This window comes from Pristis pectinata, chromosome 6, assembly GCF_009764475.1.
Source record: "Pristis pectinata isolate sPriPec2 chromosome 6, sPriPec2.1.pri, whole genome shotgun sequence".
NCBI classification, from domain to species: Eukaryota; Metazoa; Chordata; class Chondrichthyes; order Rhinopristiformes; family Pristidae; genus Pristis; species Pristis pectinata.
In genome coordinates, this window is record NC_067410.1 from 81380633 (window position 1) to 81395524 (window position 14892).

At 40.2% G+C, this 14892-nt stretch overlaps 1 protein-coding gene across 1 annotated transcript in view; it reads right to left on the minus strand.

Annotated features, from left to right (window-relative positions):
* Positions 1–14892, minus strand: part of kcnab1a (potassium voltage-gated channel subfamily A regulatory beta subunit 1a) — a 177829-nt gene that overhangs the window by 38795 nt on the left and 124142 nt on the right. Inside the window, exons 4-6 of the mRNA XM_052018558.1 lie at positions 12694–12773; positions 8353–8397; positions 365–409 (exon numbers count right to left, since the gene is read on the minus strand). Coding sequence (XP_051874518.1) covers positions 365–409; positions 8353–8397; positions 12694–12773 — 170 coding nt within the window. The remainder of the gene's footprint in view (positions 1–364; positions 410–8352; positions 8398–12693; positions 12774–14892) is intronic.

Here is a 14892-nt window from a genome sequence, read left to right on the forward strand (position 1 = left end):
TGAGAGGTCACAAGATTCAGGGATAGATGCAATAGTAAGATCTTGTTGTTGTTCAAGTACAGAAGATTGTTGGCTTCATTTAAAAATGTCATAAGAAAATAAAAGTTGCCAGTGTTGTGATCAGAAAATTCAATGCAAATCATGGACTGAATAAGGAAGCAACTTTGTTCAGCGTGGCTTCCTCAGTCATTAAATATGCTTGTTGAGCTAGTAGAGGAATCCATGAGTTGAATAGCTAATAATTGCTGATTGCTTTAGTACAAATAATTCAATAGAACAAAATAAATTATATTTAACTTACAACTATAAACATAAATCCAAGGGAACAAAACAAGAGAGTGTGACAACTATAATAAGCACTCACTTTCCTCCCCAGTAGAGCTTCGTTGTTATCACCAGGCTTGATCGTCTGAAAGAGAAACATGGTAGAACAATCACTTGGTCAACAAATGGGGCCAAAAAATCCAGTTGGTGTTGTTTAGCTGACTTCCAATAAGTTTGCTATAATGTGTCTGTCATTAATATTGTATCAGATTCAATGGTACCTGTCACGTATGTAATCAATCTGAGTATTGTACTTCTGTGGGTTTTACCTCAAGCAGTCCAGTATCTACAATTATGAGTATGACCCAGGGGTGTAACAATATTCCACCTGTCTAACTTAAACTGGATATTAATATCCTCTGCACATCTCTGAAGACAGACCAAACACACACTTGAAAATCAAAAAAAACTGCAGATGCTAGAAATATGAAATGAAAATGGAAAATGCCAGGGTACCTCAGGAGATCAATCTAATGAAAACATTGAGAAACAAAAGACTGCAGATGCTGGAATCTAGAATGAAAAACACTATGATGCTGGAGGAACTCAGCAGGCCAGGCAGCACCTGTGGAGAAAAGCAGGCGGTCAACATTCCGGGTCAGGACCTGCTTTTCTCCATGGATCCTGCCTGGCCTGCTGAGGTCCTCCAGCATTATAATGAAAACATTAACCGTTTCTCTTTCCACTGATGACATCTGAGTGTTTCCAGCACTTTCTGTTTTTATTCCAAACATATATTTTATGAGATGAAGTCTCAAGTGGATTGACAAGCTGCACAACTGTGAGGTGAAGAAAGAGAAGTTACAAATAAGGATCACTAATTTAATCATAACCTAAGTTTCCTGAGAAAATACAAAAATACAAAATAGATGACATATCACACCCCCCCACAGCAGTGGGCCAACTTACTTGACTTACCGAAGATAGCCTCTAAATAGCCTGCAAATTTTTCTAATTTCTTAAACTTGATATGACCTGAAGTTGGTTCTGGGGTGAGAGAAGTTTTATAAAACTGGGCAACAGGGAATGAGCAGCAGGGAGTTGGTGGTGATGGTTTTTTGTTTGAAGGGGAGGGTAGTTGGCAGGGGTAGAATGGTGGATTGAGGTGGAGAGCTGACGATCAGGATTGTGATATCAGGGAAAGAACTCCTCCTTCTTTTGACTCCACAGAAAATATGTTATTTTAAAGAAGCTTAACCACAGTTAATGCTCAGAATGAGCAAGCACAAGTCCTACTCTTTGTGAACAAATTTTACACATAAATCCTTCAACAGTTGTAATCCAACAGGCCTCAATTCAGTGCTCTGTGGTAGCCCAAGATGTCCAAATAATAGGCCTCATGGATGTAACAGTGGGGTCAGTAAGTTAATCAGGCACAAGGTGTCCTATTGCTAAATGGGCTTCCTGCCCATTTTACACCTTAAAAGCAGGGTCAACACTTGGCAATTTTGTACCCATAGTGCAGTTAAAAATGCACTGTTAACAATTAGATGTTCTTTGATTTCTTTCTGTGAAAGCAAAAGAAAATCACAAAAGTAGAAAGATTTTAAGAAAACAACTCTCTCCATGCAGACCATTTCTGTAAGTTCTGTTTTTACTTTGAAAATAAATAATTTTACAGCTTTTGATTTCCTTCTGTAAAAAAAAACGAAGTTGTTGATAATAAAGGACAGCTCCCCGCAAGCTGGGAGAGATATGACTCATGGATGACCAATACCATAAATTGTGCTGCTGCTTAGAGAAAATAACATTAAAACATACATGCTTTTCATTAATGTTATTCTGGGAGACAAAGCATCTTATAAAATCCAGCAAACAGCACAGAAATGAACAAGTTCTCAAGGGCTTGAATGCTAATTCAGCTCCTTGTACACAAGAACATCCTCCCTACTTTTTAAATGGATTAGGTTTCCAAGGTGTTTTGCATCAGCAATGCATAACTGTGATCTGTTTAATTAACTGCAGCATCCATGTGATGATTCAACAGCCACACTCTCATTTTGTGAATGCGGCAACAAGAGAAGCTCAAGTGTCAAAATATAAATTAACTTGGGCCGTACTTTTCTTAAATGTAAAACAGGGAGTTGACCCTGAAAGCTAAGATGAGGAGGCTCCTCAGCCTAAATTAATGCCCAAAGCTTGCCTGATGCAATCTACAAGTATGAAGTTATGCAAATAGTCTTATGGTGTTTGCAGCACCTGTCTGAAAGCTTCAGAGACACTTAGAGTGGGCTCCACTAATTTGCACCAGGTATGATACAGAAAAGAATCATTGTGGAGCTTGTGTGATTATCCCTCAAATGGTGCAGTGCCACAGCAGTTATTGTTGCTGCCTCACAGCTGCTGGCATCTGGGTTCCATCCTGATCTCAGGTGCTTGCAGGTTCTTCCCGTGACTGCTTCGATTTCTCAAGCATGGTTGCCTCCCGCATCCCAATGATTTGCTGCTACGTTAAGTGGCCACTGTAAATTACCCCTTTTGTAGGCAAGTGGAAAAAGAATCAAAGGGGATTTCATGCCCATGCGAGAGACAATATTCATCAAAACTACAGGGAAATAAGGAGAGAGGAATGGAACAGATGGGATTGCTCCCCTGGGAGCGGGCATAGATTCAATTAGCCTAATGGCCTCCTTGATGATCATTAACAGTAAGACAGGTGGACAAAATTTGGCTTTCTACAGCTCAGTCTGTACTTTTCTAGTTTCTTCATTTGCCATTAATTATATTTCCTTCTATCCAATAGTTGTTGTTCTATTGAATCTTAAAATTCTGATTTTAACGTTTCTGAAAAGCTTGTGCATAAACCATATTCTGTGCCTTTTCCTGGAAACACTGGCAAATGAAAGGATCTTGTTGTGCAAAAGGCTATGAGCAGGAATCCAACCTCTCCATGGGGCCATACACTAGAATACTGAGTGCTGTGCCACCTACTCAGGCCATCTGCTTACAGTGAATTTTTTTTGCAAACACTTGCAGATCTACACCTTATGAACTATGAACGAACCTCCATTACAGAATCCTCATGAAAAAGTAATTGCAGTTAACATTCTGTTTCAAAGACTTAGCTCTATTATATCAAGAAATAAAACATGACCATAACATGAGAAGCTAACATGTAGAGGATAAGATATCTTTATTAGTCGCATGTACATCGAAACACACAGTGAAATGCATCTTTTTTGAAGTGTTCTCTGGGGGCAGCCCACAAGTGTCGCCACATTTCCGGCACCAACAAAGCACGCCCACAATTTCCTAACCCGTGCATCTTCAGAATGTAGGAGGAAACCCGAGCACCCAGAGGAAACCCACACAGACACAGGGAGAACATACAAACTCCTTACGGGCAGTGGCCGGAATTGAACCCGGGTCTCTGATGCTGTAATAGCGTTACACTAACCACTACACTACCGTGCCTGCCCTCTACACTACCATGCAGGTTGGTTTCAACTCCCAAGTGGCTTTTCAGTGGGAAAGGAGTCAATTAATTTCCTGTCCATATGTAGCAGAATGATACCTCAACAATTTTATTGGCCGACACAAGAGACTGCAGGAGCTGGAAAATGGAGCAACAAACAATCTGCTGGAGGAACTCAGCAGGTGGAGCAGCATCTGAGGGGGGAATGGAATTGTCGACATTTCAGGTCGAAACCCAACATTAGGCTGTCCTGATCCACATGCCTCAGGCAAACTCTTCGCTGGAATTGGTGAGAAGTATCAGCTACTCTCGGCTACAACCAAAGGCCACAGATCATCACTTGGGTATGTCTGGACACTGGGGTTTTGGCAGCAGTTTGAGGCAAGGAAGGGGAGATTCCATTGTGGGAAATGGGGGGAGGAAACTAACCTTTGAAGGCCAGCGATACTCTTTCCATAAAGTAATAAATTTAACTTGAATAGCCTCTTGTGTCTCCCATCTCTTGGCAGCTTTCACCTTGGCTGGAAAGCTTCAACTGCTTCCCAGTTCAGCCTGTTAGAACTGTAGTCGGGACCTTATGGTATCATTAGATTGTGATCTGTGTATTTAAAGAAGGATCCTGCTATTTGTTGAGCAGCCTGTGTTGCTGCATTTGTAGAAATACTAGCAAGAATCAGCAGAGCACAGGGACTCATCTGCTGAGTTTAAACATATTATTTATTTGGTTTCTGGAAATCAAGTGGACGGGTTTGTATTTCCTATTCTTTTTTCCAAATTTACGATTTATATATAGGGTTAAGTCAAATTTATGCCGTTTAGTGCTTCTCCTTTTAGTAGGATTGATAATTTTAATATTAATTTAAGAAAATGATTTAAATTCCAGAAAAAAAAACATAGTGCCTTGTTTTTGCCTCTTACAATGATTAAATCATCGATTACGAAAATAAATTATTGGAAGTATGTTGGTACGCCCCTTTAGGAATTTGGTTAGTGAGTGTCCATTAAAAGCACTGGGCAGCATTCACATAATCACAATGGGAAAATAGGAAGGAATAAATTAATCAAGTAAAACTGCGACACAACACTTCCCTTAGGTCAAAGAGCAAATTTATATATTGATATGAAAATAGAGGCACCTGTTACAGCTTCCAAAGAAAATTGGGGAGGGTTATTGGTAGAGAAGATGGCATTGGAGAGATGATTGAGGGAGAAGCTTGCAGTGTCAGAGAAAAGGTTGGTGTGGGGTTGAAGATGAGTTGGTCAGGGTAGGAGATTGCTTTGACGAAGACCAATGGTGATGAGGGTGATGGGGTGATGGGGTGAAAATTCACCAACAGGCAGGAGTGTAGTAGCTAGGAACAGGTGAAAAGGTCAATGAACTTAACAAGGAGAGTGAGTGGGAGATAATGGGTGAGTCAGAGAAAGAGAGAGATTAGTGAGGGGTTAGACAGAGATCTGCCTGTGGAGAACATTGGGAGTGGAGACTGTTGGGTGGGAGAGAGGAATGTGGGTTGTGGTGAATACTAAGCACAATGAGGAAACATGAGTTATGGGAAATGACACTCCAAGTTTAATATTGGATGCCTGGCGGCATGCAAGATAGGGCGAGCCTTTTACCCAATAGGAGCAAGGCTCAACTTTCCAGTTAAGAGTGTGCTTCAGTTGAGGCCACAAGTGTTCATAAACAGCACGTACTCTATTTAAAAACATCACATGAGCAACACAAATCATGCAGCAATACAACTGGTATCAGTGTGCACTCCCAGCTACTTCTGTGCCACTTGGATAGTGAATGGAGAGTTTAGTAATTTATCCATCAATTGAGGGGTGGGGGTTGACTATGAAAGATTGAAATGGATAAAATATTTTCTGGAGGGAACACCCTTCTGACTCAGTTGGTGTTAGTCTGACAAAATGCAAACATCAGTAAATGAATCACAATATTGCAAATCAAAGCCTCAAACTTGCACAGTCCCTCTCTGCCACACATTGGATTGCTACAGAATTTTCATACAGAAGTATCAGTACATTTTGGTCACATGATAAAATATTACACAAATATTTTATTAAACAATACCTTGTTACTCTACATTCTGAATTTTATTGCAGTCAATTAGCATATTAGCCATAACATATTAGTCTATTCAATCTTTGTAATAAAAAAAAGTATCAACAAAAGAGGCAATGAACAAACTGCTCTTTTCATCCAGTGGACAGCAGAATGAACTCGGGAGGGGAAAGGTGTTTACTGAATTTCAAAAGATAGATCAAAGTGACACTGGAGTTTTACGTAAGCAGGCTCATTCAATGCATATATTAAAATATTCCAATATCTCAGCATTATGTAAAATAATGAGAGTGAGCTTCAAAGGATACCAGATAAATTGAACAAGCGGAATCCATATCACCCATCATCCCCACACATCCCTGAATTTAAACACACAACAATAACTAGCTGTGCCCAGACCTGCAAAGGCCTTCCCAAAACCTCTTCATTCTTTCCTTTGAGGTGCTCCTTAAAACCTACCTCTGACCAAGTTTCCAATGTTCTGCCCAAATTTCCTTTTGTGGCTTGTTGACAAATTTTGTTTCATAAAACTCCTGTGAAATACTTTGAAATATTTTACAATGTTAAAGGTGATTGGTACATACTTGTTTATTTGCATCAAAATAGCTAGCTCTGCGCTGACTAATTTAATGCTAAGCATACTGTCAAGACTCAGCAGTCTAGAGATGAAATTAAGGGAGCAGTGTTAAAATGCTAAGAGCTTGAGGATGACAACTCGCTTCTTTTAACATTAACTGACAGTTAGTGCTGCATGACAAACCCAGCTGTCGGTAAGAATAAATGGTAAACGCCAGCAGCTATTCATCACCTGGAGTAAATAAGCCATGGCATTAATTCAATTTATTCCTCAAATTCAAATATTCATGCTGGATTCCCAGCAACTTTGGAGACACCAGGACACAGGGTGTTTAGTAGAGAAAATAGAAGGTTCAGTGTGCAAAATGTTTCAAGATTCTGAACAAATACAGGGTTTGCAGCAATAAGCAGCTGGGTAGTAACTTACAAGTTCACTACCTGTTACTCTATTGTTATTGAAATCTATTAATTGGAAGCAAGTAATGACACATTGACCCCCAACACAACATGTAGGCAACAAGTGTATAGTAAGTGCAAGCACAGCCAAATTTAATAGCAGTATCTGATTTAGCAGAAAGACTTTGGTTCTTGGTTGCAGTTAGGAATCTGGTTGAATAGGCCTGGAAGTTCCACCCAACTCAGGCATTGGGAGAAAGAAATTTATTAGCAATGGACACTTAGTACACAATGAGCCAGTGGGCATAGATGGGGATGGTGTGGGATACTTGAGAAGTGGAGGGGGTGGGGAGAAGAGGTTACTCAGATCACAGTGAGGGGAAGGAGGGTTGGGCAGGGATGTGATAGAAGCCCTCCTGGTTCACTTGTGTCACAAGCAGTGCTGGAAAGGCATTGCCTCATGGAGCTGGCTATTTAATTCTCCCTTTAGCTGTCGTGTTTCCCTAGGCCTGGAAAACACTCTACAGATGTAAGTAATAAATGTTATTTTAAAATATTTTGTGGGGAGTTTTAAAGTGTCTGCATTTAAAGAACTGACCCACTTTGTGATAGTATCTCAGTTACCCATCATCAATCGGTCTGCATTAAAACCGAAAAAAAATGGACAGGTTGGAGGTGAATTAGCTATTATTTTACTTTTAGCTCCTACTTGGCTTGGGCTTGGAGGAGGAGTTGGCTAGAATGCCATCATTTCCTGTTTTACTTCCAACAACTGTTTACACAAAGAAACACACAGGAAAAAGTAACTGTGGAAGGAGATCACCATGGCTGTGAATGTAGCCTTCTGCAATTATCAATCAACATTTCTTGGTACATCACATTGTTTCCAGGAAAGGAAAATATTACAAAGGCAATTTGGATTATGTGTTGAAAAAATTTTTGACCCCCAAATAAGAGGACCATCAACAGTACGTCAATTATCTGTTATAAAGTCATAACAAAAATACAGGGCCAACTAACGAGACATCCTTGTTTATAAAGACAAGCAAATGCCTTTTAGCCCGTGGTTGGTGCCAGCTGGTGTGACTGAATTGTCAAAGTGATGGAATGGCAGAAAGTAAATAAAATCAGCTGCAGTTATTACCCATGCTGCTGACTTTCATAGAATTTTAAAGTTCGAACATCAAATTTCAAATCCTTTAAAATTGATTCCAACTATAATCCAATTTATTCCAAATGTTTAGCCTTAGTGATCATTATGCACATCTACTGCTGAATGACTTGTTTAATCAGTGTTGAAACCGGACCACAGCCAATGCTCAATTATAAACATAATTGATTGTATTCATCTCCAAATGCCATCGGATTTTTTTAAAAAAAGGAAACAAGTTCACATTCACCTCAGATCAGGTTCTGGCTACTATTAACACCTACCTCATGTTTTGGTGAAGGCAGAATGTATGGAGTTGGAATAGGTTTTAGAAGGATAAAGCTAGACAGAATAGGAGAAATTGGGAAAAACGGAAAAATTCAAACTGTCCAAGATTCTTGAAATTAACAATAGAAGTATTACCTCCAGCCTTTTTTCTTGATAATATTTCCAAGTATGATCTCTGCCCTGAAACAATATTAAATTGATTAATGTTACAAGTTCTAGCAGCTGACAATACAACAAGCACATGGACAAAAAGTACATTTGACTGCTATTTGGACTCATTATACATCATAAATACTTCACTTAATGGATCTTCATTAGAAAATAAATCTAATGCATTAAAGTGTGATCTTGGTGGGTAGATTTCAACCGCTCCCAGCATGGATGGTAATAATACCATCCCCAGTGTGTGTTGCAGTCGTACAGTATCCAAAATGCTGTAACTGAGCTATCTGAGTAAAACAATTTCACACAGAATTATCCCAGTCACCTAAAGCATTAGAAACTATGAAAGGCTCATCTCTAAAAGAAGAAATTGACCAGGTAACCTTAGGCTTTTAATGAAACTCTCATGTATAAAACCATTCACGTTGCAGACAGAACCAGTAATCAAATGAATTTTGAAACTATAATCCTTATCAATATTTTAAGCAGTTACCAAATCTTTATTTGAGAGTGGCCTAGCTGTGCAAAAGAAATGAAACTAAAAAATTAATAAGCAGTTGGATACTGCCTACACTGTTGATTTACTTTAGTTGACTAGAAATTGCTATGATGTGTCTCAGTGCAGAAACTGGGCACAGTACACATTAGCTTACTGGCAGTGGTATTATTGAGGTAGTTGCAAATAATTCTTAGTCTATTATTTTCCTGTAGCAGTAAAACAAAGGAAAACTTTTGGAAACACTTTTTTTTTTAACTGTTCACTATTCTCCAGAGAATAGCATTGCTGTTGCAATATACAAAATTTCAGTTCAGTCAATCAAGTTCTATACACTTGCATTAAATAGAAATTTAGATGCAACTATGACACTGAGGAGAAAAAAGTTCCCCTAATTATTCTTGTCTTCAGGCTTCAAGCACTGCACAGTGACAGATACTTTTCATTTTAATGAAGACCATGCTACCTGTTTGGAATCTAACCTTTTCACACCAATTATTTCTGTTCATGTCACTTAAAGAGGAATGTCACTTTTGGGAATGAACTTTCAATGCAAGATATCCTATCACCAAAAATAATCCTATTAGGCAAGAAAGTCTTATTAAAAACAATCACTCTGAGGTAATGTGCATCACAGGCAAGACTGACATTTATTACTGAATTTCAGACACCGTGAAATGGAGTACACATTAAATGAGAGGATACTGAGTGGTGCAGAGGAACAAAGGAACCTTGGAGTGCATGTCAACAGATTTTTTTTAAAGGTAGCAGGGGAGGTCAATAAAGTGGTTAAAAAGTCACCTGAGATGCTTTGCTTTATTAGCCGAAGCACAGAATACAAGTAGAGGGACATTACGTTACAACTGTGCACAGTACTATTAAGACCACAGCCAAGTACTGCAAACAGTTCTGGTCACCACATTACAGGAAGGATGTGACAGATCCTCAAAGTTCAGAGGATATTGCCCAGACTGGAAAATGTTAGCTCGGAGGAAAGATTGGATAGCCAGTTGTTTTTCATTTGAGGGGCCGTGGGAAGATTTAATTGAGGAGGTGTATGAAATTATGAAGAGCCTAAGCAGAATAAATTGTAAGGACCCATTTCCCTTTGCAGAGATGGCAAAAGAAAAGGGTACAAAGATTTAAAGCAATTGGCAGAGGAGAGATTTTTAAAATTTTTTTGGGGCGGCACGGTAGCGTAGCGGTTAGTGCAATGCTATTACAGTGCCAGCGATCGGGGTTCGATTCCCGTCGCTGTCTGTAAAGAGTTTGTACGTTCTCCCGTGTCTGCATGGGTTTCCTCCGGGTGCTGCGGTTTCCTCCCACATTCCAAAGACATACAGGTAGGTTAATATGGGTTTAAAAATGGGCGGCGTGGACTCGTTGGGCTGGAAGGGCCTGTTACCACGCTGTAAATAAAAAATTTAAAAAAAATTTTAAAAAAAGGGTACAAAGATTTAAAGCAATTGGCAGAGGGGAGATCAGGGAACATATTTTTCACTCAGAGGTAGTGCTCTGAAAGTTTTTGCCTAAAAGGGTGGTAGAGGCAGAAATCCTCATCACGTTTAAACAATACTTGGAGTGCTGTGACTACAGGGTTATGGACCAGGTGCTGGAAGGTGGAATTAGGTTGGGCAAAGAAACTTTGATAAACTAGGTGTGGTACAAAAAAAATCATTCATTGGCTAGGCGCATAAAGTCGGCAAATATCATTCTTCAAAAGACATTAAGGGATTTTATGATAATCTGAACCTGTCTTGACTCAGTGTTACTGAAACTACCTTTATAGTTCCAGATTTCTAAGAACAACTGATTTGTTAAACTGCTACAGGAGTTGTGGAGGGGAGTGGTAATAGAATTTGAATTTGGGATTATTAGACCAGTTGTCTGGATTACTCCAGTAAAATAATCATTACATTATATATGCTCCCTGCACTGCATGTAACTACTCAATACCAGCTGATTTCCATAAATGTAAATTTGTTTTATATTATTTAAGTTCTAATATTAAATACAATATAATAAAAAGATGGCCCTTGGAGTCTACGGCTGCTTCTACTTGAACCTGGCAAGATGAATTTCCCCAGGATAGAGTGCTCCATCCACTGGACAAAACTCGACACAGCCCAGCCCTCTGCATCGCAACTACTGCTGCTCACTCACAGAATTGACAATGGCCATGGAGGATGATTTCAGCCCATGTCACCCTGTGGAAACCAGGTAAACAACCTCCAAGTCACCCTCTTCAAGAAAAAATTCCAATGATTTAACCCGAGCAAGCAGCAAGGACAAATCTCAGTGAGAAGCATCTTTACATTTGCATGTTTGGCTTGCACTGCTGTGGTCAAGACACAAAAGCAATTTTAAGTCAGGCTTGGATAAGAAAGCTGCTGCGATGTTCCCACCAGGCCAAGCCTCAGCAGAACAGGATCTGGTCTCCACATTAAAGGATGTAACTGATCTGCAGAGTTCAGAGGATACTGTCCAGACTGGAATATGTTAGCTCTGAGGAAAGATTTGATAGCCAAAAAAATAGATTTCCTTTGTATGACCAAGAATACTCCACTGACAATGCCAGATTAGGCTTCTCCTGCTCAGACTCCTCACCTCCACTCCCCACATGAAACCTGATCTCAGCACCTGCTTTGTAGACGCATGATTTTCCACTACATTTGGCAGGAAGGTTTTAACATGGCCTAATCAACTCTGCTGTGAGTGACTTGGAAATTTACTTGTCAATCTAATTTTCTTCAGGAAAACTAACTGGCATTTGAAAATTAAGCAATTGGGCAAATACTGTTAATTTATACTTATGTAACCATGTCCAAAGACAGAATAATCTTTGAATGGTGGAGTAGATTGGAAGGGTTGTAAGGCCTTCTCTAAAACCTCGTTATGTTCTTAAATCGCAAGAATTCACAGAGTGAATGCACACAGAAATGCCTGTAAAAGAGATCTTGGGTACGGAAACAAGCACTATGCACAGTGGTGCTCCATAACATTGCAAACGCACAGGACTTCTCCAGTTCTGGTCTCACCAAAGCTCCACATCCACACAGTACCACCCCCAGGTAAGGTCTCACCAAAGCTCCACATTCACACAGTATCACCAAAGCTCAACATCCACATCAGTACCACCCCCAGGTATGGACTTACCAAAGCCTTGCATACACACAGTACCACTCCACCTAAGGCCTCACTAAAGCCACAAATAATTCCAGCGAAGCTTCCCGTCTCTATTATTCCAATTCCCTTGCAAGAAAAACTAATGTACCAACGTTCTTTATAATTCTTCATTATTCTTGCACATTAGCTTTCTGTATTTCACATTTCAGTGTATCCAAATCCTTCTGTACTGAAATATTCACTCACTAGAAAAATTCAGGTTTTCTATTCTTCCTACCACAGCAAATAACCTTACATGTTCATACATTGTATTCCACCTGCCATCTTCATGTCCACTCACTCTCTGCTATACCCCTTTGCAGACTCTTTCCTTACTCACAGTTTACTTTTACAGCTGGCTTGGTAGTGTTAGCAAACTTAGATTGCAGCATATTTTGTATTTTGAAGATAATTATTCATAGACAGTTTAAAAATGTTAATATATGTACATACAATAAGTATAAACACCTGCATGCAAAAAGATCTTGTACGATATTGCAGAGTCAGTTTTGGAAATTACATTCTAAGTTTTAAGTATCTATTTGATAATATAATCTCAAATACAAGATGATTTCAAAGGTGGTACTATCTAAATACCTTGACTCCATTTATTTTACTTTAAGCACACTCAGAGAATAAATCCATTCACTTACTTGCCAGCTGCGTACACCTCTGCTGTATCAAATAGATTTATTCCATGTTCATAAGCAATTGTCATAAGTTCCTCAGCCACCTATAAATGCAAAATATAATGAAAAGAAGTTAAGTTGTGCAGGGTAAGTTGTCTGATTCCATGCTTTAGGGCCATTTCCCTTCTTCTACATTCAACAGTTTTCATGAGCATGCAATTCTATTCCCTGTCCAATTGGCCCAAGGACAATGTGGGCTGGACAACTGCTCATCTTGGTTGTTGTCTCTCTTTAAAAGGCAGGAAGCAAACACCATTATTTTATTCTTCAACCTCTCCTACTGTATTCACATTTGACTCTACACATGCAAATATTTACAACACTTTGACTTCAGGTCAAACACTGCATGCAGTTCTGCTCCCCATATTACAGGGAAGTTGTGATTGCATGAAAGAGGGTCTATAAAACTGCAGCTATGGGGAAGGATTGGGTACGCTAAGGTTGTTTTCTTTGGAACAAGAGAGGCTGAGGGGAGATCCATGGAGAACGATAAAATTATGGGGGCCCATTTTACTAAACAGAGCAAAAACTAGTGTGCATTTATTTGAAGTTAAAAAGTAGAAAGATTACAGAGAGGAGGAAAAATGCTTTCACCCAGATGGTATCTGGAACTCATTACTTGAAAGGGTGGGAGAGACAGAAACCCTCATCACATTTAGTGTAAAGGCTAAGAAATTGGATTAGCAGCCAGAGTTCCAGACTAGTGATTCAGGAACATGAATTCAAATCCTGCCATGGGTGCTGGGGAATTTAAATTCAAGTAAACCTATAATTCATTTTTTTTTTAAGTTAATAGTAAGATTAAACATAAAACTACAGTATAGTCACAGAGACCAGAGAAACAAACAATTTACTGGAAAAACTCAGTGGGTCGAGTAGCATCTATGGGGGTGAAAGAGTTGTCGACTTTTTGGGTCGAAACTGAGAGTGGAGAGGGAAGGTAGCGGGAATAAAGAGGGGAGGGGGATGGTGAGACAGGTAGGTGATTGTTGGATTGAAGACAGGTGAAGGCTGACAGGCGGATGGAGCCAGGTAGGGAAGGGGGAGGAGTGGAGTTGGGAGACAGAGACGGGTGGATGTTAGGTGAAGGCAGGTAGAAAAAGAGACAGGTGGGGGGGAAGGGGAGGGTGACCAGCAGGAATACAAAGGTTACCAATGCTGGAATCATAAGTAAGGAAGGTGATAATGGAAACCATTAGGGGAGAGGTAGGCAGGTGGAACCAGATGGGAGAGGGGAGGATCCATGGGTAAAATGTGTGGGTAGTGGGTGGATGGAACCAGGAGTGGGGAGGTGATATGTGAAAGGGGACGAAAATGACAAGACTGGAGGTGGATCAGAATTCTCTTTGCTTCCCTCCACCTATCATGCACCTGCCACCCTCTTCTAACTCCACCTCCCCTATCTGGCTCCCTCTGCCCCTCAACCTTCACCCATCCTCGGCCCACCAATCACCAATGACCCTGTCTCACCGCTTCCCCTCTCCCATTTAAGAGGGGATAGAATATCTTTATTGGTCACATGTACATAAAAACACACAGTGAAATGCATCTTTTTGTGTAGAGTGTTCTGGGGGGCAGCCCACATGTGTTGCCACACTTCCGATGCCAGCGTAGCATGCCCACAACTTCCTAACCTGTATGGTTTTTTTTTGGAATGTGGGAGGAAACTGGAGCACCCGGAGGAAACCAACGCAGACACGGGGAGAACGTACAAACTCCTTACAGACAGCAGCCGGAATTGAACCCAGGTCACTGGCGCTGTAAAGCGTTACGCTAACCGCTACACTACTGTGCGTGCCGTAACCTTCCCTCTGCATATTCAGTCCCAATGCAGGGATTTGACCTAAAACACCCACAATTCCTTTCCCTCCACAGATGCTGCTTGACCCACAGATTGTTAGTTGCTCCATATTCCAGCATCTGCACTCTTTTGTGTCTCCAGTCATAGAAACCCATCTGGTTCACTCATGTTCTGGAAGGAAATCTGCAACTCAATAACATGACTGACGTTTAGCTATCTCTTCAGTTCAGGAGCAATTGGGAATGGACGATATATTTTAGCATTACAAGTGATGTGATGTGAATGAAGACAAAGTTCTTGGACATGTATTTGAAGACCAAATGCTGGAAGGTGGGATGAGACCAGATAATTCTTCTTATTCA